General features: G+C 34.5%; 1 protein-coding gene across 3 annotated transcripts; it reads right to left on the bottom strand.

The window, feature by feature from the left end:
- Positions 1 to 12805: 12805 nt before the first annotated feature.
- Positions 12806 to 20204, bottom strand: LOC111409096 (oxysterol-binding protein-related protein 1C-like). Of its 3 annotated transcripts, XM_023039018.1 has the most exons (11): positions 20089 to 20204; positions 19373 to 19995; positions 18340 to 18696; positions 17465 to 17564; positions 16622 to 17067; positions 15804 to 15959; positions 14936 to 15103; positions 14723 to 14863; positions 14348 to 14578; positions 13896 to 14009; positions 12806 to 13370 (listed from the first exon to the last, which is right to left on the bottom strand). In XM_023039018.1, the coding sequence occupies exons 2-11, from the start codon at positions 19907 to 19909 to the stop codon at positions 13206 to 13208; spliced, it is 2415 nt and encodes an 804-aa protein (XP_022894786.1). In that variant the 5' UTR covers positions 19910 to 19995; positions 20089 to 20204; the 3' UTR covers positions 12806 to 13205. The 3 variants fall into 3 exon arrangements, with proteins under 3 accessions (XP_022894786.1, XP_022894787.1, XP_022894788.1); XM_023039019.1 differs by lacking the exon at positions 20089 to 20204 and having other exon boundaries at positions 18340 to 18641; positions 19373 to 19495; XM_023039020.1 differs by lacking the exons at positions 19373 to 19995; positions 20089 to 20204 and having other exon boundaries at positions 18340 to 18402; positions 18540 to 18696.
- Positions 20205 to 26793: the final 6589 nt, after the last annotated feature.

Here is a 26793-nt window from a genome sequence, read left to right as displayed (position 1 = left end):
TGTCTCCGAAGTGATTGATTATTGGAGGTTCGACTGTCTTAATTTGAACTATATGAATATGATACTAAGCTAACAAGGTAGTTGATTATTTTCTTAATTATTACATATAATTACCATTAAGCTAGGGGTAATTAAACAACAATATAGCATTTTTTATGCCCCGAAATATTAAGATCCGCCACATGTAATTGCTTGATTAAAATATATATGAATGAAAATAATTCGATAAATAAGCTAAAATTTAATGGACAAGGTTTTGAAATCGAAAATCGAGCTAATATTTATCCAAAATCAAACATAAACTTAAAAGAATGAAAGAAGACTTATTCACGAAAATTAAAATATTACCGGGGTTTGGATTGAAATCGACGATCAGAAATTAATTTGACTAGTTAGTGATTTTTTTTTTTTCGATAATAAATTTATATGGAAGAAAGAAACTAAAATTTGTCTTTTTTGAATTTAAGAAATGGTTGGAACTATATGTCAATGTAAAATACGTTTTGCACTAGCTTTTATAAATAAATGACGTCAAAATAAGAACTCATGATCTTTACTTAATTTGAAATCGTGTTGAGTGACAGACGTAATATATATTAATGGCCCTTCTCACATGCCTTTTGTTTTTGAACCCTTAGAATGATTTTTAAAGGAAGTTACTTTAACTTTTATTTGAAAATTAATCTTTAAAAGAGTTTCCTAATTTGAATGTACTTTTGGAGTAAGTCATATTATACCAAAATTCTCTAAAAATTATTTTAACTAAAAGAAACAGTTTCAAAAAATTAGTCGAATGTATTCAAAAGCTGCTTTTGGACTCAAAAGTTCAATTTAGACTTTCAAAAATATGACAAACGAACCCTAAATATAATTGAAATGGGCATATGGGTGAGGGGGAGTGGGGCATGAAACGATAATGTGTAGGTCATAAAACGACCGACAACGCATGTGAGTTCTCATGTCAATGGCCTGTCGTTAGCAAGACAAAAAATTTGTATGAAAATGCCAATAATTCGACCAATCGATCAATCAACTTCCCATAATCCAAACCTATTTCGATATTTATGGATCAAATACAAATATTTCAAGTTTAAGTTTTGCTATGGTTTAAATTATTATTTATCAAATTCTTAGTATTGTAGATACAAAATAGTGGAAATTACACTGGCAGAGTTTTATAAAGATTACTATTCAAAAATTAGATTATTTGTTTAATCAAAAATCAGGTGGCTAATCTATAATTTAATAATAATAATAATAATATATTATAAAATTAAATTATACACCACCCTCTAATCCACCCAAAATCAGATTTAATTCCGATTTCATCTTGCCCTCGGGGCATAACCCAGTGGTGCAAAGGACATGAGTAAGATAGTCTCAGCTTTATTGGTAGCCGCAGTGTGAGGGTTATTTTTTGAGGTGGTGGTGCTTGTAGTGGTACTAGTTGTATGTTCAAAGAGTGGATGTCAAGTGCTCTGTTGATATTTGTTGGCGGTGCCTGTAATGATGATAGGTCACGTGTCAAATGTACCAGATCACACGTTATTGTGCATTGGTCATGTAAATATTCACAAGTCACATATCATGTTTGTATGTTACAAGTCACGCTCCACAGGTTTTCAAGTCATATTGTATAGGTCATAGATCAATGGTCATCATGTGTGGGCCACAGATAAATTTTCACAAGTCACGGGTCACTATGAGTAAGTTATAGATCAATTAAAAATTAGTCACAGATCAACATCCATAGGTCACAAATCAATGTTAGCATGTCACAGATAAAAAAATTTGGTTATAAACAATGATCATAGGGTCACAAATCATATGTCAAAGAGCATAGGTTTCAAATAACAAATTCAAGAGATTTACTCACATGACATTGATATCTCTGATCACAGTTCTTCGAATTATTCACAAATTCAATTTATCGAATTTCGATGGTGAGAATTGAAATTATTTGTCTGGCTACTTTATAAATTTTACCAGGTATTGTTTTTTAATTTCTAATTAAAAAAATAGATTTAAATTACACCAACACTGCTCAGTCGTTGAGAATGCTCAGTCAATGTAATTCAACGGTTGTTATGTTTTTCCCTCTATCTCTACTTCTAAGCCGATGATGCTCAGTTGTCGATGTCCATAAAACCTACATCAATTCACGCGTTGAAAAAGTCATCGACAATCTGTAGATTTTATAGATGTTGATAATTGTGAGAGTGGATGTCAACGAGTAGATGTCGATGGACCAACACGCGAGACTGGGGTGAGGTGGAAATGGAGGTTTGGTGGAGCAAATAGATTAATTTAATTTAATAATAATTTTATTTAAAATTAAAAGTATTGAATTAACACCAGACTTTCGAAATTTTTAAACTTAATTTCTAGAAATTGAATTGGTTCATACTTAATACTTTATATATGAATTTTTCACTAAAAAATATGCTCAGCATATTTATAAAGGTACAACATCCTTTTTTTTTATTTCATTAAATTATTGTATAAGTTGTCACTTCATAAATCAAGAAAAGATTTCATTTTGAATTTTGTTTTAATTTTCTCCTATTTGTTATTACAATTCTTAGCAAAAGTTTACATCGGAATTGGCTTTTTCATGTTTATCTCTGGAGTACAGAGACCCATCTTGGCCGAGAAGAGATCTTGGTCGAACAATAACGGTAATTTCCGGAGCTAGAAATTTTTGACTTGAATAAACGATCGGTTCTTCGAAATCCATCTTTTGAATTAAAAAATCGTTAAACGACAAATTCAAATACAAATCCTATGTGATTCAAATAACAACCATATGATTTAAGAATATTCAAGATCTGTGAACAACTTTCTATGTAAAGTTTTTGCATTTCAAACAAATCCTATATTAAAATTTAGGTCACTAAAGTTGATGTAACTCTTGGCTCTCTCTCTCTCTCTCTCTCTCTCTCTCTCTCTCTCTCTAACTCCGAATAAGGCTGTCCGTTTATTACACGTTTCGCTCTTTCGACGCTTTGTTAATGTAAGACATGACGAAAAACGGAAGCATGCAAATTAGAGACATAAATAATTCACTATTTATAAAATATTTACTTTCTTTTCACTATTTATATTTATAAATTTTGCACAACTGATTTTTTCGTCTATGATTTTTAGTCCCTGTTTGAAACCGATTAAAATTTAAATTTTAATCAAAACCAAAGTCAATAATTTATTTCAATCATATATTTTATGGGTTCCGTGCGTTTTTCACTACACATTTCATCAATTTCTATCAAAATATACTAAAAATTTGATTTTAATCCACACCAAACAAAGTCTTAAAACCTTTTCAGAAATAAATGCCTACCATTTAAACTTCCTTGTGAAAAATAAAAAGTTGGGAAGTTATGCGCCATTTGAATAAAGTACGCAAACGGGTAAACTTTTTGAAATTTCCGGGAAAAAGTTGATTTAAAGCGAGGACATGCCGACATGATTAACATAAAAGAATATCTAATTTTTGACCAATAAAGTGGTTTAAGTTTAAGCATGGCTGCGATGGGTTTTCTTGATGACCATCTAGCTGCTGATCAGGCTAGAGATTGGACGGTTTAGATTTCATAGTCTTAAGTTGGTCCATCAAATATCACAAAATATTTCCCGAAGTAGGGAAAGAAAACAAATGAAGGGACCCCACAAAACCTAATAAGAATAGGATCTTACCAAGTCTGTCACCTTGAAAGATTTGCATGGAAGTACAGATCAATCTACCAATGAGTATGCACCTCTGTTTCTCTAAAGTCATTTCATGAACGATGAACACCTCAAATCAAATGTAATAGAAATTATCCTGATTTAATGAGTGATTTCTTTCGTGATGAACTGTTTAATTCAATCTTACAGTAGGTTCAGCTTGTACAACTTGACCATCATCTGTAAGACTTTGGTGAAATTTTTTTCCGTACATGTATAATTGTTTCTACAATAATTCATCAATATCAAGTTGAGAATTTTAGAGAGATATGCAAGAATTTTTAATTAAAAATGGGTTTGTATGTGTGAATAATTATGTGTTAAATTATAGGCTATTGAATTCTGTTGAGTCCAATTAAAGATTTCTAATAAGGTTTCGATTTTGGGTTTTAATGTATCTAGTTAAAGTATGAGTTTACATATGTGTATAGACCGGTACCAAACCCTAATTCTATGATGGGCCGAATTAGGTCAAAAGACATCCCTATATAAATATGTTATGGTCCCCAGATCACACGCAACGTATTATTCATTCTCTACTGCATCCCATCACAGAGAGGAAAAGGAGACTGCGTATAGATTTGGAAGATCATACCGCGAAATTCATATTGCATTAACCATGTCTGATTTAGGTATGCTCCCGCTTTAATTCTTATATTTCTTGATGATTTAATATGAAAGATCCGATAATTTAAAGAACTAAATTATACAACAAATGGTATCAGAGCCTCTTCATGTTGAATCATTGAGAATCAAAGGTTTTAATTTGGTTCTTGCAATATATTTTAAAATTTTCAGTTTTAACAATTTTTGGTTATATATTTTGTTAAATTTGAAAATTTTTTTGCGGTATAATTTTGTTATTTTCGTTATGATTAATTAGTTGAGAAAATTCAGATTTGGAATTCGAATTTTTAGAGATTCAAATTAAAAAAAAAAAATCCAGCAGCATCCCGTTATTGCCGGGCGGCAGCGCTGCTGCCAAGAAGAAAGGGGCGCCGGCGTTGGCCGGCGCTCCAATTTGTAAGGGGTGGCGCTGGCGTGCGCCGCCCTAGGAAAAGATTGAAGAAATTTTTGTTGGTTTTCAGTTTTCTGGATTTTTGGGACGGGGGCATCTTGTGTAAATTAGATAAGTTGAGGCCCCTGGTTGCAATTAGGGTTAGGGTTATAAAATTAAGATTTCAATCCCTAACCTTTAAGTTATATTGAGATTTGGGCCTTTAAGTTTCGGATTTAATAATTCAGTCCCTAAGGTTTTAAAATTAATTAATTCGGGCCATTAAAGTTCTGAATTTATAATTAAAGCCCTCAAAATTTAATTATTAATTCAAATTGGCCCCCTAAGTTCATAATTAATTCAAATTGACCCCTAAAGTTTCAAATTTTTAAAATTTGATCCCTAAAGTTTTGAATTGGTCAATTTTGGCCCCTAAAGTTTTAAAACTTGTTCTAATTGATCCTCTAAAGTATTGAATTAATTAATTATGGTCCATAAAGTTTCAAGTTTATTAATTTCAACCCCTAAAGTTTGGAATTAATTAATTTTGCCCCCTTAAGGTTTTGAATTATTAATCCTAAGGCCCCTAAAGTTTAAAACTAATCAAAATATGCAAAATTGGTGATTCTCTTTCTCAAATTTTGGTATTAAAGACTCTTTTAAGAGATATAATATTCGAAAGTTAGTTAATTGAAGCAACATGTTGTCAAAGCAACCTCTCTTGTGAAAATTGACTAATTTAGAATGTTAAAAAGTGTTTGTGCATGTGTTATTCATGGGAATATTGGTCGGCCCAAAGGAAGGTCAATATTTAGCCGAATACACGTGCACCTGTGGTGATAAACAGTCCAAAGAAAGGTTATTCATGGGATTATTTGGTTTAATTTGTGATCAATAAATCGGTCCAAAAAAAGGTTTATTGATTGACACGTTGTTTTATCGTCAATGTTTGATCACTACGTCAAGAGTATCGCTTACAAGTCAATATCTCTGTCCAAAGACTGGATATTGATGTTGTGCTTGGTATCTTGTGATGGGCCCTACCACTATTTGAGATTATTATTATTTGCATATTAAAGATATTCATGTGAGCTATTCATAATAAATGTTCTCTAATTCAGTTTCAGGTTCTGCTGCTAATATCTCTGCTAGCATCAATTCAATTCCAATGTAAAATAGCACAAACTTCAGGGGCATGACAAGAGAACGTTATGATTAGGGGTGACAGTGGGCCCGAGCCGAGCTCGTGGCTCATTTTTCACGAGCCGAGCTCGGGCTTGGCCCACGAGCTCGTGTACTCACGAACCACGAGCTCGTGGGCCGGGCCGAGCCCACGAGCAGCTCACGAGCTCGTGAATTTATTTATTTTTGCAAATTTTTCAATTTTTATTGATAAAATTTTAATTTTTTCCACTTTTTTGGACGAGTCGGCTCGTGGGCTCGGCTCGTTGGAATCGACCCCCAGCTCGGCTCGAGCTCGAGCTCGTCATTTGACGAGCTCGAGCAGCCCACGAGTCGAACTTTGACGAGCCGAGCCGGCTCGGCCCAATTGACATCCCTAGTTATGATTGTTCTCGGAGTCATGGACCTAGACCTTGCTTTACGGATCGATCAACCTGCTGCACTTAGTGATAAGAGTACCTCTGATGACAAGAGGGAGATAGAAAAGTGGGAACGATCGAACCGCATAAGTTTAATGGTCATGAAGCGTACTATTCCAGAAGCATTCCGGGGCACTATGTCCGATAAGGTGACTACGGCTAAGGGTTTCCTTGAAGACCTTGAGAAGAGGTTTGCCAAGCATGAAAAGGCTGAAACAAGTACACTTTTGGCAAATTTTGTCTCAATAAGGTATAAAGGGAAATGAAACATTCGGGAGTACATTATGGAAATGTCTCACATTGCTTCAAAACTAAAAGCACTCAAGTTGGATTTATCTGAAGGCTTGTTAGTGCACTGGGTTCTGATATCCCTTCCGGCACATTTCAATCATTTCAAGGTGAGCTATAACTGTTAAAAGGACTCATGGTCCTTTAATGAGCTCATCTCACACTGTGTCCAGGAAGAGGAAAGACTGAAGCATGAAAGGACAGAAAGTGCTCATTTAGCCACCACCTCTAAGGACAAAAGCAACAAGAAAAAGAAGATTAATAAGGAAGCTGCAGGTATGGCACCGCAAAAGAAACAGCATAAGGAACCAACTGAAGGCGGTTGTTTCTTCTGTGGAGCTGCAGGTCATAAGAAGAAGAATTGCACCAATTACCACGCATGGTGTGTAAAGAAAGGTACTCTTCTTTATTTGATTTGTTCTGAGGTTAATTTAACTTCGGTACCTAGACATACACGGTGGATAGATTCTGGTGCAACAACTCACATCAGTATGTCTATGCAGGGTTGCCCGAGTTGTCGAAAATCAAGTGATGGTAAAAGATACATCTATACTGGTGACGGCAATAGAATGGAAGTAGAGGCAATAGGAAAATTTAGATTATTGTTAAAGACTGGATTTTATTTGGATCTTGTTGAGACATTTATTGTACCGTCTTTTAGACGGAATTTGATTTCTATTTCTGTTTTGGACAAATTTGGTTATACTTGTTCATTTGGAAATGGAAAATTTAGTTTGTTTCATGATTAAAAATTGGTTGGTTCTGGTTCTTTATCAGGTTACGATAATCTTTATTCAATTGATACAATTGCTTCTTATAATGAAACATTGCATGTAAGTACTCGAGGTGTAAAGCGAAAATTAAACGGCGAGAATTCTGCTTCGTTGTGGCACAAAAGATTAGGTCACATCTCCAAAAGGAGAATTGAGAGACTTGTGTCTGACGGGATTCTCGACCCTCTTGACTTTATAGATTATGATTTGTGTGTCAACTGTATAAAGGGAAAACAAACCAATAAAAGGAGATTTCAAACCAATAGGACTTCGGATGTCTTAGAATTTATACATACGGATATTTGTGGACCATTTCCTACGGGTTCTTGGAATGGTCAACAATATTTTATAACGTTCATAGACGACTTTTCAAGATATGGCTACATATATCTCATTCATGAAAAATCACAGTCACTGGATGTGTTCAAAAACTATAAAGTTGAAGTTGAGAACCAACTCGGCAAAAGGATTAAAAGCGTTAGATCTGACCGTGGGGGTGAATACTATGGCAGATATGACGGTTCAAGTGAACAGCGTCCAGGACCGTTTGCTAAATTCCTAGAGGAATGCGGTATCGTCCCACAGTACACTATGCCGGGTACGCCCACTATGAATGGTGTTGCTGAAAGACGAAACAGAACGCTTAAGGACATGGTGAGGAGTATGATTAGTCATTCTACCTTACCAGAATCTCTTTGGGGTGAAGCATTAAAGACTGCAACTTATATACTCAACAGAGTTCCAACTAAGGCCACTGATAAAACCCCATATGAGCTTTGGACGGGCAAGAAGCCTAGTTTGAAGCATATACATATTTGGGGGTGTCCAATTGAGGCAAGGCCCTATAAGCCAAATGAAAAGAAACTGAACGCAAGGACCATCAGTTGCTATTTCATTGGATATTCTGAAAGGTCCAGGGCTTACAAGTTTTATGATCCCACAACTAAGGCAATTTTCGAGATAGGAAATGTTAGGTTCTTTGAGGATGTTGAGTTTGCGGGGGGAGAAAGGGTTATAGGCTTTGTCTTTGAGGAGGAATATGTTGAAATTCCTCCAATCGCCATTGACAATGATCAGGTTTCTATCCCTGATATTGTTCAAGAAGCAACTCTGGATCAAGACAATGTCATACCTCCCTCTCAAGATCAACAAATTGTTCCAGAAGAACAAACTCTACACCCTCAAGAACCAATGCCAGTAAGAAGATCCACTAGAGAGAGGAAAAGTGCGGTTTCGAATGATTACATCGTATTTCTTCAAGAACATGAAGTTGACATTGGAATGGTGGAAGATGATCCGATCAACTTCCATCAAGCCATGGAAAGTTCTAACTCTCAAAAGTGGCTCAATGCTATGACTGAAGAGATAAAGTCTATGAAGGACAATGATGTATGGGACCTCGTTCCATTGCCTGAAGGTGCGAAACCCATTGGTTGCAAATTGATATTTAAGACCAAGAGGGATTCGAAAGGTGATGTAGAGAGGTATAAGGCTCGTCTTGTCACAAAGGGCTTTACACTGAAAGAAGGCATCGATTATAAAGAGACTTTCTCTCTGGTTTCTTCGAAAGACTCTTTCAGGAGTATAATGGCATTGGTAGCGCATTTCGATCTTGAGCTACATCAGATGGATGTTAAGACAATGTTTCTCAATGGTGACATTGATGAAACAATTTATATGGTACAACCAGAAAACTTTGTATCGGACGATGCAAAGCAAATGGTTTGTAAATTAAAGAAATCCATCTATGGACTCAAACAGGCATCTTGTCAATGGTATTACAAGTTTCACCAGGTAATCATCTCATTTGGTTTTGAGATGAATTTGGTTGATGATTGTATATACCGCAAGTTCAGTGGGAGCAAGTATATTTTTCTGATTTTATATGTCGATGACATATTGCTTGCCAGCAACGATATAGGCTTATTGCACGAAACCAAGAGATTTCTAGCAAAGAATTTTGAGATGAAAGATCTTGGTGATGCCTCTTTTGTATTAGGAATTTAGATACACCGAGATCGTTCTCGAGGTATTCTTGGATTATTATAAAAGAGCTATATCGAAAAGGTACTTAAAAGATATGGCATGCAAGATTGTAAACCATGTGACACCCCTGTGGCTAAAGGAGACAAGTTCAGCTTAAGTCAGTGCCCTAAAAATAACTTGGAATTTAAAGAAATGCAGAAGATTCCTTATTCCTCAGCTATAGGGAGTCTGATGTATGCTCAAGTTTGTACGCGTCCGGATATAGCGTACATCGTTGGGATGCTAGGGAGATATTTAAGTAACCTGGGAATGGATCATTGGAAAGCAGCCAAACGAGTCATGCGGTATTTACAGAGAACAAAAGACTACATGCTCACATACAGGAGATCGGATCAGTTGGAGATCATCGGTTATTCTGATTTCGATTTCGCGGGATGCCAAGATAGTAGGAGATCCACTTCAGGCTATATTTACCTCCTTGCTGGAAGTGCTATTTCCTGGAAAAGTGCTAAATAGACACTCATAGCTACTTCCACTATGGCAGCGGAGTTTATAGCGTGTTATAAGGCATCAAATCATGGAATATGATTACGTAATTTTGTCACTGGGCTGCGCATTGTGGACAATATAGAAAGACCACTTAAGATATTTTGTGACAATAAATCAGCAGTGTTGTATTCCAATAACAACAGGAGCTCGACAAAGTCAAAACATATAGAGATCAAGTTCCTTGCTATTAAAGAAAGAGTTCAGAGTGGACAGGTGTCGATAAAGCATATTGGGACAAACTCCATGGTTGCGGATCCGCTTACTAAGGGATTGATACCCAAGGTCTTTCATGAGCACACTGCTCATATGGGTGTAATGTCTCTTGAGGATATCTAGTTTCAGTGGGAGTTTGTATTTTTTGCTTTTCATATTGGACACATATACTGTTATTTTGGATACGATTTAAAGTTAAAATTATTTTCAGTTATAAAGTTATTTAGTTAATTATCTCTGAACTTATTTAAAATGATTTCACTAAGGTATTAAGGTGGACTAGTTGGAAATAAGCATGTTACAGATCACATTACATGTAATTTCCATGCTACACATCCATGCTTGATCTATGTCATTCGGTTATATTGATATACATGACCATTGATGGGTTTAGCTACGTGAAAGTAGCGAAAGTCGCTTTGATCCTATATTGATATGATTGATGGACGGGATTGTTTGGGGATACATTCGGTAATGATAGCAAAATTCTGAGTACTCATAAGATTATGTTTAATGTACAATTATAAGGTGACACATATAACCCAAGTGGGAGATTGTAAGAATTTTTAATTAAAGACGAGCTTGTATGTGTGAATAATTGTGTGTTAAATTATAGGCTATCGAATTCGGTTAAGCCCAATTAAAGTGATCTAATAAGGTTTCGATTTTGGGTTTTAATGTATCCAGTTAAAGTATGGGTTTACATATGTGTAGAGACCGGGTCCAAGTCCTAATTCTATGATGGGCCGAATTAGGTCAAAGGGCATCTCTATATAAATATGTTATGGTCCCCAGATCACACGCAACGTATTATTCATTCTCTACTGCATCCCATCACAGAGAGGAAAAGGAGACTGCGTATAGATTTGGAAGATCATACCGTGAAATTCATATTGCATTAACCATGTCTGATTCAGATATGCTTCCGCTTTAATTCTTATATTTCTTGATGATTTAACATGAAAGATCCGGTAATTTAAAGAACTAAATTATACAACAAGATAAACTAGATATTTGGATGCGATTAATCAACACGGTATATTTAACGAGGTGGAACTATATTAGGCCAAGAAAGCCTCATTTGTAAACTAAGTCGGTAAAGTGAGAGAGTAAGTTGAGAACATTCAACAAGCGATAGATTGTACTCGTAATACAAGTTTTTAATGTGTAGTATTTCGAAGCGTTCTCTGATATTAATAGTGGAAATTTTCTTTTCTTAGTTTCACCATTCTTGAAGTATTTCATAGAAAAATGTCATATTTTCAATCATCAAGCAAGGAAGGTGTTTAGTTGTTCTCTTGAGCAAGGTGTCGGTCACTTGATAGATAGTTACTAAAATGCAATGAGAGTAACATCAGTGCATGAAAAAATTGTTTAATATCCAAAGATTAGGTTAGCGCCCTGATATAATGTCCTTTTTATTTTACAGTGTTTATGGAAGGAGGGTTGTCATAAATTTGTCGATGCCATTTTTTTCTCAATAGCGTGTTAGAGGTAGCTTCATAATAGTACAGTTTTTTGCCTTATGCACCTAACACGAAACCAAGGATAATCAAGAGTTAGAACCAAATATTAGGATGTGCTAAATTTTGATATAAACTTACGTAGGATTTTGCTACATGTATATCAAGGGTTATATAATGCCAGACGACACACTCTACCATTTGTCAATTTAAAACACAGTTAACTTTCTCATCCAATCTTTCTCCTTATCATATTATGTAATGACTCAATGTACAATTTTGATGTACAGGTAGTAAAATCCAATTACGTATTTCTATGAAAAAATCTTTGTTTATATTTGAAAAAAAAAAAGCACAAAGTCTTTGAATTCCTCGCCTTCACAAGTGTGATTTCACAACACCTGAGTTGATATTAAAGATGTAACCATTAACCTTTATAATTCGAATAATGCTATTCGCAGTGAAGACTACCGACAGTGGCCCTATGTAGCGTACACTTAACAGTTTTTCATTTGATGTATAATTCAAAAAATAACTACCATATCTATGTATCAAATACCAAATTGCCAAGTGTATGTTACATAGAACGACTACCAGCAGTCTTCACTACGAATATCATTGCTCTTATAATTCAGGTCTTATGTAATCAAGAACCAAATTGAATTAAATTAATGCTTATGAACGAAAAACATAAAAAAACAAAAAAAAGAAAAAAAAACATCACATACTTCTAAAAATAAGTCATATACATGTAATCACTTTGCTCATTTAACTTTTAAGTAATTTATTCTCTACTCAAAACATTTTTTTTTCCTTGCACGTAACTTAGCCCTTACCCGTAGTAAAAGTGTCATCATCATCTTGAAAACCTAAAAATTACAACAAGAGGAAGAGGAGAGCATAATTTCTTCGTAAGGGTCTTCAATTGAAATTTGAAGTATGGAGAGTGTCGGGTTTTCTTTCGGCAGTATATGCTTACAGCCAAAAATAAACGCATCTAAGCTACTTGTTTTTAAGTATTTCATAGATCAGTCATTGTAATTGGAAGAAACAGGGGAATTGTTGAAAAACAAAACACTTCCTTTCTAATTATAAATAATAATTTGTATAATTTAAAAACACATAAAAATCAAAGTTGACATCAAAACACTTGAAAAGCAAATAAGCTATGAATTGAGCAAGAAAAAAAATGCTTCACGAAACAGAGCAAAAACCAAAAAGATCTTCAATATAATTCCATCTGTTATTAATGAATCCAAAAGGAATGCATTCTCTTTAAATGCATAGTTCAACCCATCAGCTCATTCCTTTAGAATTTAAGATACATCTGGGAAATGGCAAAAAATGGTAAAAGAAAAAAGGTCGACGATCAATATGTCTTACAAAACCGGCCTCAACCTTTCTAGTGTTCACAGTAAAAACCAAGGACCCATGTAGAAGAAAATTGAAGAAAACAAGAAACGGAATGAATATCAACTGAACCAACTTAGTTGCTTCGTCTAAGTTATATACACGCACGGCTTGTGCCAATTATCAACGGCTATTTTCCAATATTTCCAGCAATAATATGAACAATGCAACCAACCAAGACTCAACTCCTGTTAACTCACTATAAGATTTGATCGGATGAGATTTGACCGAAAATATCAGGGCATGTTTCCCATTTCTCCTGTTCCCTGGCTTCCCAATACCCTCCAATGTAGCGGTGGGTATCCGAGCCTTTGTCCTTTGCAAACCACTGAGGCTTCCAACCCCTCTCTTGCATCTTCCGGGCCTGATTTCCAGAAATAAATAAAAATGCAAACATGTTCAAGGATAGTATAGCACACAAGTTGCACCATTTTATGAGCTAATGTAATATGTGAAATCCCAAGACAAAGACAGAAGATTCAGGCATACAACAAGTGCAAATAGATAACATTTTCAATTTCATTTTATTTCTACTATACTGCCAATGTAATTGTACAGTACACTACCTTACCATAAGAGAGAACCCAACGACACCTTTAGAAGCTAAAACGTATAGGGAGAAAAAGAGGGACTGTGTAATCTAGTTAAATTCACTTCTTGCTCTAAGGGCATTATGAAGGACCAATAATGTGGTTTATGTTAAGTTTACTATTAATCATGAGAAAGGGTATCATAGCGGAGTCACAAAGAAACCAGCTGAGAAAAATTGGAGATTTTTTTTAATAAAGAAGCCACCAAACACATCAACCTCTAGATTCTGGCTCATGCATCTAATTTTTAGCTGATGAGTCAGCTGCATGATTAGTCTGAAACAAGCTCAAACAGTTACCTGCCGCTGCCGCTGCTCCAGTCGCAATTTTTCTGCATTAGCCATTTCATACTCCCCATTTTCCAAGCACCTTTGATCAGGTCTCAGCCTTGAATCTGTTGGGGGCAGCTTGTCCTGCAAAGGATGAAAGTCCATCTTAGTACAATGAGTACTTATGAGAAATGTTCAAGAGCTCTAGCAACTTTGCTGACTCTAATGTATGCCAATGAAAGATCGTTACAGCAGCAGAGGGTATCAATTTAAACGGAGTATCAATAAGTATATTATGTAATTTGAGGATCTCAGTGCCTAATAATAGAATTAACGATTCAAATTAAAATACATATTCATGTAATTTCCAACTAGAAGATGTTATTCAAAGAACAAAACATTTCAGGCTGAACACTCGCCAACTAAAGAAAAACAATCATTTGGTGGAAACATTTAGATAATGAATCATTCCAAAAAATCACCTTCAGCTCAGGAGTAAGCTCGTTCAGTCTGATGGCGAAGCGTGTCAAATTATAACGCGTAGGAAACTCAGGAGCTTTGCTTCGTTTCCAGAGCAAACGAGCTTCTGACAAAGATTCGTGACCTTTTCCTTTAGATGAGAAGTCTCCTTTGACATAATGCATGCTCTCATCCCATTTTCCAAATAGAGTTGCTACTGTCTTTCCGATCCTATCTTGGACCATTCCTTGCACCTGCGAAAGTGAATTTATTTTATGCAGAAGCCCTTAACAATTAAAAAATTGATTATTTCTCGCCACCCAAAAGAAAATATAAACCAGAATAATTCATTAATTCTTTAGAGGTCTAGAAGCAAATCATATAGGAAGGGAAAAGACCTGATGAGGATTTCTGTCTATGATAGACTGCTCCTTGAATTTCAGTTTACATGTGTAATTACTGTTTCCTTCTATCCGCATTGTACCATAGTGATCGCAATATAGTTTCCCCAGAATAAGATTGTATATCGATGTTGTTACCTGTCACAAACAGGTCTGTTAGGCATGAAAATGAACAATGAAAAAAGAATTCTTGAGTTTTCGAGATAATACCTTACTCCATTGGAAAACTTCTCCGTCATCAAATTCTAGAGTTAAAACACCAACTGGATCAAGCTGGATTGAGCGACCCCAAAATTTGCTTTTCAGATTGCTATCACCATAAAACCTCCAGCCAGTACCCTCACAATGGCATGCTACTACCATTGGATGGTGAGACACCTGATCCAAAAGAAGCCAGCATTATTTCTGTTTGATCACAGTGCATGCATAAAACAGGAAGATTTTCCTTGTATTGAAATCCGCAGCATCGTTGGTTATTAGGAGCGATATTAACAACAAAACCACCAACGTCTTGACATACGTGCATATAATGAAGGCCAAAAGATAACCTTCCAGGTATTTTATAACTAGGCTTGCAGAAGACTTGTCTAAACTGAGAAAAAGAAACCAAATATTCATTAAACATTATTTTGACTGAATACACTTCTCAGCAATTCTAATGTTCCTCTAGAAACTCAGACGAATCATATGGCAAATAACACAAGAACATTAGATGAAATGTCTTGTTTTGCTCAGTGTAACTTGTTCGACACTACCAGTCACTGTTGAACTATATTGAACATGATGTCGAAGATCTTGACCTTTACCTTTCAAATGTAACCACATTGACATACTCATCTAGATTTTAAATACAGACGACTTTTGTGAACGGATCAAACAGCAACCTATCAAGAAGGAAAATTATATTTCTTCAGGTAATAAATACAAGAAAGTCCCATTCTTGGTCTATAGTATCTTGTATATGATCCCAAGGCATCTATCTATACAATCAAACTTTAAACCTATTGAAAGTGTTATAGAAGATGAGCAAAAGTATGGATGAAAAAAAAAAGGATCATTGATTCAGGTAAATTGATACCTTCTCTGAGAAGAATCGGAAGCCTTTATCTGGAAAATCGGCCTCATAAGTCTCCCCTAACAGTGGATTAAATGGTTTGCAATTCCTTCCTTCAGTGGAAGAATATCCAGATACTGCAAATGCAGCTACATTTAGAATCCTCATAAGGCTGTCACCCTATCAAAAATTTTATGATAAACAGATTAGATGTTAAAAAGGGAACGTGCAGTGAACAACAGAAATAGAAAACGCAGAACTTCCCAAAAAACACTTCCTGGGCATTTAGCTCAACCTTGCCGTACCACATAAGAGACACATGATCCTTAATAAATAATTAAGTGGTGTTTGATATGTATGATATAATTTTAGTGAACAATGCTAACACAACAATTGTAGACAAATTACTCAGTACTCAATTTCCTAGGAAAAGCCGAATATCCCAAAAAAACTCTGAAGGAACTTAAAAGGGAAGTAAATAGATTGATAAGATATACTTGCTTTTCTACTTCCAGATATAATCGAGGAACTTAGAAACTGCATTACTCTTAACAATCCAGACCTTTACTCTCCCCTCCAAGCAATTTTGGGTTTTTGTGTGTGTGTGTGTGTGTGTGTGTTTTTATTTTTTTTTGGTGGGGTGGGGGGGAGCTATAAAATGCCAACTAAGTCTAACAGGAAACAACTAAAGATCTTGTAAAAATGCAAACATTTCGATATATTCTGGGGAAACTATACCAATTTACAATCACAGTTTAAAAATGGCCTATAAGCATGCACATCACTTCTATGAAACCACTACCCAGAGATGTAAAAATGAATTATGTCTACTGTGAACTTACCCTCTTTCCCCATTCATAAGCACGATCGAGAAGATATGAATATTCCAAATCTTCAACACACTTTTGGAGGGAAGAGAGAGGTTCATTGAAGTATACAGGAAGACACACTTTTGTCAGGTCCTTCCCAATATTATCTTTAATCATTGACCATAAACTCACTCCTTTCTCTTTCTCAACAGGGTCTGGCAGTTTCTTCCGATGTTTAACATAAGGAAAGTTAGTCCCAGCAGCTCTAATGGCAGGATCAACAGAATCATCAGCTTCAATAACATATACTTCCTTGTCATCGGATGAAAATGACGATGTCCTAAAGTCAGAACCATTGCTTTTGAAAGAACTCGATGATAGAAAGTCCTTTGTGTCAAAGAATGTATTTTCTTCATCATCAGTATCATCCTCTGCTGCATCAACTCTTTCATTTTCATCTTCAGATTCACTCACACTTTCTAGTAAAAGCACCCAGAAGAGTAATAAGATTGCTGCAGTTCTTCAAAATAAATGCATATCAAAGAATCCAAAAACTGTGTGGGCTTCTGATAAAAATTAGTAGCCATCCATTCAAAAAAATTGAAACAAGAAATTTATAACACTGAAAAAATTCATGATCTGAAGAACAAAAGGTAAGAAAGATTGATCATGCTAGTCAGCCACAATTTGACCATTTCATTCATTTATAGAACTTAAAGAGAAAGCAATGTGGTAACATAGACAACAGAATGCAACAACTTAACTCGCTTACATTGCGACCCAATCATGTAGGGTAAAACGTATGTAAAATTAGTTCTGCTCAGTCAGTGTCAATCATGAAGGACAAACATAAGAAAAGAAGCACACGAAACATACCACTGTATTTGTCTTGCCTCGATCTACTAGATGCTCCAATTTCATTCAACTGTCTCTGGCTCTCGTCAACAACAGTGTTTTCCAAATCTACCTTTTCTGTCTACAAAATACCACATATAAAAAAATATCTTAGCCAACCAGGTAAAGAAGAACATAAATAAAGAGAAGAAACACGAAGTCCCACTTCTTATATGTTGGTATAAACATTAACGTAATCTTTGAATTTTCCAACCACTATACACAGATCAATTAGCAAATGAATGACTTCTTAAATGAAGTGACGTTATATAACAGTAAGAAATTACTTTGTTATTCTGCTATCAAACAAATAGCTCAACTGCTATTCATCCTTCTCCTAATGGCTTGGGAAACAAAAAGCTTATTTGCCTTTCATTAAATTATGCTTATAATTTGAAGGTTAAAGTAGAACTCTAATATTTAACCACACTTTTTGTAAGACCACAACTACTACCCACTTATCCACCACTCATTTCTATCACATTATAATTTCAGTTACTTATAATGAAACACAAGCAAGCGGAAAGAAGACTACGCATGCTATGCAAGAGAAACTTAACATAGATGATCTTATAGAAGATTAATCTATACAATAAATTCCTAATAAATCTCCCACAATATAAATACTAGAAAGTATTGCTGCACAATCAGTTCAGGAAAGAAAGGGAAATAGCTAAAGACGCCAAACAAGTATGAACACCCCCCCCCCGGGGGCCGCCACCACCATCACCAATGAAAAAGAAATAAATAAGTAGCTGTGAAGCAGCAAAGGTATGATATAAGCACTTCAGGCGCACAGATCCTCGAAGAAGAATTTTGAGTTCAGCTTTTAAAGTTCTACCAGTTATAACATGTACCTCTAACTGTCGCAAAGTGTCAGTGAGCATCCGATGCTTCTGCTTCAACAGCATCAATTGGTTCTGCAGAGATGCAAATTCATTTCTCATTATCAGCTCACTGTCCTGAATGGCAGATTCACTTACACCTTCTTCCAACAATCGCTGTCTCAGTTTTTCAGTTGAGACAGCAACATTGTCCAGAGAAGCCATTAACTCACTGTTGGAAATTCTCGGAAACATCTCCTTCACGACCTGTAGTGCATCCATCCATGCTATTCGATCCTCTCTGCTCTCTGCCCTCAAATGCAGTCTCTTTGTTCCTGTGAAAATGGAAAATCTCTTGTCATCTGAACGGCTCTCTCTAATAGATGAGACCTGTTGAAAATTACAAGAATTTTAAACGACCAGAAAATATATAAGCAATTGAATTAGGGAAGAGAACACACATAAATCACAGGAAATGGAAGCACAAGGATGTTAAAAGTTAACTCCAGGAAATAAACCATGCAATGATAGATTACAACATTCCCACCATTTAATTGGTCTAACAAAAATCATACTCCTTATATGTAATGCAGCATCAGCGTATTGGCACAGAAAAGAACATCCTTGATCATAGGATTTAAAAAATGACAACCAAACAAAATAACAGGAAAAGTAGATAGGCGTTCTAATAATAACAGGAAATAATGTAATGATTTAAACCCATCCTGAAAAAAAATAATTAAAAAAAAAAAATACTCCGTGACCCATGACAAAATTCAATATATTTTTCAACAAGATTTAGTTTCCACCACAAAATTCTCTCTTCCAAAGAAAAAGCCAAAATTAATGCACAAAAATTAAAACACCTATAAACGAAACAGAGGCTGGTAAATTAAAAGAATTCAAATTTAAAAAGTAAAAAATAATTGAACCAAACAAAATAATTCAAACTCAAATTATTTTCTTTTTCAAAATATTCAGTTCCAATACCAATTATAGCATCCACCGAACAAAAAACCTAGCAACATATAGGAAAATTCACTACTAATCAATTAAGAAAATTAACCTTCAAGTGAACTTCACCAACGGGCTTCCGGCTTTTCGAAGAAAAACCATTAGTTACATTCTTATGATGATGGTTGTGGTGATTCTGCCTCGTCATCCGTCTGATCGACTCTTCCCCGATCACTCTCGATCCCTTTTCAGCCTCCTGACTAACCAAAATCTTGTCAGGCCCACGGATCTTGTAGTAACTCAACACCCCATCCTGCAACACAAACCATCTAGACCTCCACCCTTTACCATAATTGACCCATTTGCATAAAATCCCAGAAATTCCATCGCCCACTATATCATTGATCTTCACTTGCTGCTGCTCTCGGCTATGGTAATTTTGACTATGATTATTACTGCAATTTGTATTCAAAACACTTGTAATTTGATAATCCTCACGCGTGGACGACGTCCTTGACACCACCGAATTCCGATTCTTAATTTGTGCATCGGTCGAAAGTACCGGTGCCGGCGCCGGCGCCGGCGCAGGAGGCATATCGTTGCTGTTAATTGTCATTGATGAAACGCAACAGAACGGATGCATAGCCATAAGAAAATCATAAGCATAGTGCTCTGATTTCTTCAAAAGTATTCACTAATTACCTATCATTTTCTCTGCAAAATCACGCGTAGCTTCTACAAAAAATTATTGGGAAAAAAACAGACATTTGAGTTAATACATCGAAGTAGATACGTATAGTAATCGGATTTTTGAGTGTATGTATATACCAGATGGAGAATTGAGGAGAGAAGTTAGCGTGAACACGGAAATGGATGAAGAAGGAAGAAGGGAAGGGATTCCGCTGGCAATTGTTGAATTGGGAGTCTTTTTTCTTTTTCTTTCCTTTTTTCCGAGTTTTATGGCCGGCGTATTGGAGGAGGGAGAGGATGACAGGTGGGAGCAAGAGGTGAAGCAACGTGGCAGTCACTGATTTGTAGATTTTATGCTGGAAAGGTTTTTTTTTTTTTTTTTTTTTGAAATAAATGTTAATTCACAATTAATCCCTGAAAATTCAAATCGTTAACATGGAAATTAAAAAAAAAAAAAAAAAAAGAAAAAGAAAATGATGTAAGAGATTCAAGTCCCAAGACATTTTCCTTACGAATGTCACAATCTCCATTGCAACTCTTGTCCGTTACGCAAGGGGCGATGCAGAAGATAAAATGTCAGGCATCTAATAATGCAATATATCGTACATTAGAATATAATTAAAGATAGAGACAATTTTATTTTATTTTTTTTGTTCTCTTATGTATTATTTAATGTACCATACTAAACATGTTCATATTCAAATTGAAAAGAGATTAATCAAACAACAATAAGATTGTTCATAAATAATATTAAAGAAGCCACGATTTGTTGAAGTTTAGGTAAGAAATTGAAATAAATGCTCGAGAAGTTAGTTTTTCACTTTTTTTGGTATTCATATTAAGATCTTGTTTGGCCCTAATTTTTAAAATTATTTTATCACATATTTCATAAAATTCATTAACTTTTTAACAACACATTTCATCAATTTTTAATTAAAATCTTATTGTTAGCTTCACTAAATGGGGGCTAAATTTTGTTTAAAAATCATAATTTTATATTCAACTTGCTTGAAATTTCGGGCGGGTGACTTTGAATAAGTAAATGGAATGGAATTGATAAATAAAGGTTTTGATGTATTCAACAACTGAACTTCGTTTTCCCTAATTAAGAAATATATACTTAAAGTTGGCAATGGCAATAAAAGACTGCAATTTTATTTATTTATTTACTTAGTCTAATTATATCATAATCTCATGAGCAATTATGTTTTTTGCAGCATTTCCATTAATACCCTTTCAACATTTTCATTTAATTCTTTTCATTTTTTTTTTCTACCTAAGAAAAGAATATTCCATGTTAATATAAAAATGCCTGAGAATATGGAGGTGAATTAATGCTTATTTGCTAGGTGAAGTAATCTATTTGTTCATATAATAATGAAATAAAAAAGTTGTTGAAACGTGTATGGCAAATTTCGTTGTTGAGATTTTGTGAATGATCTTATAGTAGTATTATTTTTGTTGAGTTCTGCTTCTGAGCCAGGCTCAGAAACAGGGTAAAAAACAGGGGGCTGAGGTGGCATCACCTCAGCCCCCAGATCCCATTCATTTTTTTTCCAGATCCAACGGCCGAGGTGGAAACACCTCGGCACCCTGTTTTTTGGCCTGGACAATCAGCATTTTCGATTTTTGTCAACATGTCAGATTTTATTTTATATTTGACATGTAAAATATTATTTTTTCCACTGATTAACGTCTACTCAATCTTCATGTTTTATTTTCCTCTTCTTACCAAGTCATCGACAATTATTCACTAGTACCACACAAATGGAGGTATAAGAAGTCGACTTTAGTTAATCCAAACTCAAGGCAACTTATTCCGTGTTTGATGTAGCATAAATGGCTACACTGACTTGGCTCGGGTCATGCTTGACCTTTATATCTCAGAACTTATAGGTATTATCATGACATTTCTTGTCAGATCGAGTTATCCAGCATAACTTATTAGATGACAAATGAGTACAAGACTTCTTGTTTGAGCGGCGAGCCGGCTCAAAAAATGTTACTTATAGTTTAAATTGTTTAACATGCTATTTTCACACGACTCTTATATCGATTTTAATAGATTACGACACGTTTTCCTCGTTCTATTCTCACAAAAAGATCCTAATATAACAAATCAATCCAAGACAAATTTTGAAAACAGAAAAGGGAGCAAAAGTCAATCGTGCTGGCAAATATGCGATTCGATTTGCTTCACAGCAAAGTGGCATCAACAAAAGCTTAAAGTCCATGAATTTAGACCCACATAACTACTTTGCTCTTTGTACTAGATTCGTGGGGACATTCATCATTTTTTTTTATTTTTACTTCAAAGAGTTTTAAAGTTTTTGTTTTTAAGTACGGCTAAAAAGGAATCTTAACAAAATGAAAAGTTTTTTCTTTTTTCTTTTTTCTTTTTTTTTTTTTTTTATTAATACCCTTTCAACATTTTCATTTAATTCTTTTCATTTTTTTTTTCTACCTAAGAAAAGAATATTCCATGTTAATATAAAAATGCTTGAGAATATTGAGGTGAATTAATGCTTATTTGCTAGGTGAAGTAATCTATTTGTTCATATAATAATGAAATAAAAAAGTTGTCGAAACGTGTATAGCAAATTTCGTTGTTGAGATTTTGTGAATGATCTTATAGTAGTATTATTTTTGTCGAGTTCTGCTTCTGAGCCAGGCTCAGAAACAGGGTAAAAAACAGGGGGCTGAGGTGGCATCACCTCAGCCCCCAGATTCCATACATTTTTTTTTTCAGATCTGACGGCCGAGGTGGAAACACCTCGGCACCCTGTTTTTTGGCCTGGACAATCAGCATTTTCGATTTTTGTCAACATGTCAGATTTTATTTTATATTTGACATGTGAAATATTATTTTTTCCACTGATTAACGTCTACTCAATCTTCATGTTTTATTTTCCTCTTCTTACCAAGTCATCGACAATTATTCACTAGTACCACACAAATGGAGGTATAAGAAGTTGACTTTAGTTAATCCAAACTCAAGGCAACTTATTCCGTGTTTGATGTGGCATAAATGGCTACACTGACTTGGCTCGGGTCATGCTTGACCTTTATATCTCAGAACTTATAGGTATTATCATGACATTTCTTGTCAGATCGAGTTATCCAGCATAACTTATTAGATGACAAATGAGTACAAGACTTCTTGTTTGAGCGGCGAGCCGGCTCAAAAAATGTTACTTATAGTTTAAATTGTTTAACATGTTATTTTCACACGACGATTTGAATAGATTACGACACGTTTTCCTCGTTCTATTCTCACAAAAAGATCCTAATATAACAAATCAATCCAAGACAAATTTTGACAACAGAAAAGGGAGCAAAAGTCAATCGTGCTGGCAAATATGCGATTCGATTTGCTTCACAGCAAAGTGGCATCAACAAAAGCTTAGAGTCCATGAATTTAGACCCACATAACTACTTTGCTCTTTGTACTAGATTCGTGGGGACATTCATCATTTTTTTTTATTTTTACTTCAAAGAGTTTTAAAGTTTTTGTCTATTTTCACACGACTCTTATATCGATTTTAATAGATTACGACACGTTTTCCTCGTTCTATTCTCACAAAAAGATCCTAATATAACAAATCAATCCAAGACAAATTTTGAAAACAGAAAAGGGAGCAAAAGTCAATCGTGCTGGCAAATATGCGATTCGATTTGCTTCACAGCAAAGTGGCATCAACAAAAGCTTAAAGTCCATGAATTTAGACCCACAGAACTACTTTGCTCTTTGTACTAGATTCGTGGGGACATTCATCATTTTTTTTTATTTTTACTTCAAAGAGTTTTAAAGTTTTTGTTTTTAAGTACGGCTAAAAAGGAATCTTAACAAAATGAAAAGTTTGGTTTTTTTTTTTTTTTTTTTTGGGGATAAGAAAAAAAAAGACAAGTTAAATTTTTTTTTTTTTTTTTTGGGATAAGGAACAAAATGACAAGTTAAATCAACTTATCTTAGAAGAAGAAAAAGGCAAAATGAAGACAGCACATCCTCAAAAAATTCACATGGTGTAATGCATTAATTTAATAAGACAAAAAAGAAAAGAAAAGTCAAACATGTAAAAAAAAAAATAGGGAGGCTGTGGATTGATTTATATCAACCAATCCAAGTTCCAATCCATTCAATTGCACACACAAACACACACATAGGAAAACGAAAGCAGAGAGAAAAAGAGAAAGAGGTATAAAAAAATATATAATAAATAAAAAAATTTGCCAAGTTGTTAGAAAATAAGTCGTCTACACTATTAGGCTTGAATTTCATAATTTTGAAAGGTAAGTAAAAAGTTACTTATTGTCAAGTTATATTTAATTTTATAGTTGTTAGATTGTTACATTAAATTCAATTTTATTGAAGGAGTTAAGTATAATAAGCTATGAAATTGAATTAAATGAAAAAAAAAACTAGTTTTAATTATTAAAGGGACTTTAAAAATTGCTTAAATGTGAAATGATTAAGTGTGGGTATCGCATATTTAATTATTGAGATTACTTAAAATAATTAATTGTTAATTTAAAAATTGTATCATATTTTCGACGACGATATGGATATCGGTACAACTTACCAATCGAGTTGATTTTGCGAACATAGTTTTGTGAGTGAAAAAATATAAATATTTTTAAAATATTTATAAATTAAATATATTATCAAAGTATGTGCAATTATGGAAATCTCTTTTATTATAATACATGTGGAATCTTAAAGATCATTTATGGCAAATTTGTGACTTGGTATGTAAGATATGTGACATTAAGATTTGTTTGGTGTGAGACATAATATTGAGACGGCCAGAAAAGTACTCATGATTATATACTTCTTCTAGTTCACAGAGGCGCTTTGACCGTGTTCTATCCTACACGGAGAGGTCTTGATCTGACATTGGTCTTGGTCGTGTACATATAGTTCACAGAGGGACCTTAATCGTATTCTAGAATTGATTACAAGGGGTCTTGAGATCGGCTTTCGATCACGGAGGGGGCCAAAGGCATGTGGCAAAAATTCTTAGCCCGAGGGGTGGATTACACATTTTGGTCAGAGGGTACATTTTTAGTGAATTTTTCAATACATTTGATATGATGAATTATAGTACAGTTATCAGTTAATGTTTATAGCTTGACTTTGAGATGATATTTTATGATGTTATGTAAATGTCTCACTTTTTTGTTATAATTATATAATGTTATTTTGTGAATTATGAAGTGATATGAGCTTGATTTTCGACAAAAATAAAAAAATGAAAAAGTACAATTATTTTTGAAATTCTCCACTCACTGAGCTATCAACTCATATATTTTTCGGTAATTTTTTTCCTAGAGGTAGCAACTGGTTTTTTTATAGCTGGAGAAGCCTAATAATTTCAAAGTGCCACTATTGAGTGTTATGATTTATATTGACGAAGCATGAAGTAATTATTTTGGCCTGATGCATCATATTTTAAATAAGCATTTGATTTTGGCGCATTTTTTTGTAACTCATAGTCAGCTTTGGTGGTAGATTTGACGACGTCTAGTTAGTATCTATCATCGGCGCATGTCACGTTACGGGTGTACTAGGGTGATTCGGGACGAGTCGTGTCCCATGGGTTTTCCCTTCTTAGGGGCAGGTGTCATCAAACTTTGCCCAGCCTTGTTTTATTCGAAGAATGTAACATGAAATGAAATGTCACATGGAACATAAATACCATGTACATTTGATGTTTCATAAATTGCCAACCTTCCTAACCCTACGACGATGTGATAAGAGGTGTAAGGTGAGTTGGATCAGACTCTTCAAACTTGCTGGTTATACAAACTTTTTGGGTTTGGTGGCTAACCTAGCCTAACGTGTATTGGGCCATGCCTTGTTATTTTTAGCCCTTGTTTGAGCCACATTAGTTTGGAAAAAAATGCATTATTGCATAGTATTTTGAATTTGAAAAAAAAAAAATGCATTCTTGAATAGTATTTGAGCCACAATATTTTGGAAAAAATGTATTGATGGAAAATGTCTAGTTAAAAAATAAGATTTTTTTTTGAATTTGAATGTAATATTGTTTTATTGAAGAACGCGTTATTGAAATGATGTTAAAATCACTTTCTCTAAGATTGTATTTTTTTCCAAATAATGTAGATCAAATGAACACTTTGGTTCTTTTAACTGGAAAATGAACAATTTGTTTGCCCCATTTGTGGGTTGGTTTTGAAGGGCTTGAAGCCCTTGTTAATGATTCAAAAGAGACCTTAAAACTCAGAAAATAAATAAGGGGAAAAAGGGTGGACGATTTCATGCACGCTGCCTAGAAACAGAAAAAACAACAGCAAAGAAAGTGTCGATAATGATGAATCTCAGAGCATCTCTAATGCATTGAACGAATTGGAGCTTACTTGACATTCGAGTTGAAGGACTTCTAGTTTACTTGACATTAATGTCTATTTGGTTTCATAAACGAGGTGTACTTAAAACAAGATAACATAGGTTTAGTTAATGAAATTAAGGCGATAAATAGAACGTCATGTATCATTGGATATTGTTTTAAATTCACATCTAAATTATTCATGATCAAAGTGAATACAAGTAACTTATGATTGAAACTTGTTATGAGCTTATAGTAATATTGAAATGGGATATAACTTTTCGTTCCCATATTATTGAGTTAACCTCTTTTTGAAACTTTTATCACTTCAGATATTCATGGAGCTGCAGGATTGGAAGGAAGCATACTACAGATTGACCATTCCGATTTATCGGAGTATGGTGTTAAGCTTAAACTTCTTGAAAGAATTTTACAATTACCTATTACTAGCTATATGCCATTGATAACTAGTTTCCAAATTGACATGCTTAGTACG

The sequence above is a fragment of the Olea europaea genome, chromosome 14 (genome assembly GCF_002742605.1).
Source record: "Olea europaea var. sylvestris chromosome 14, O_europaea_v1, whole genome shotgun sequence".
NCBI classification, from domain to species: Eukaryota; Viridiplantae; Streptophyta; class Magnoliopsida; order Lamiales; family Oleaceae; genus Olea; species Olea europaea.
Note: the sequence above shows the minus strand (reverse complement) of the source record. Positions and strands in the feature narration are given on the sequence as shown.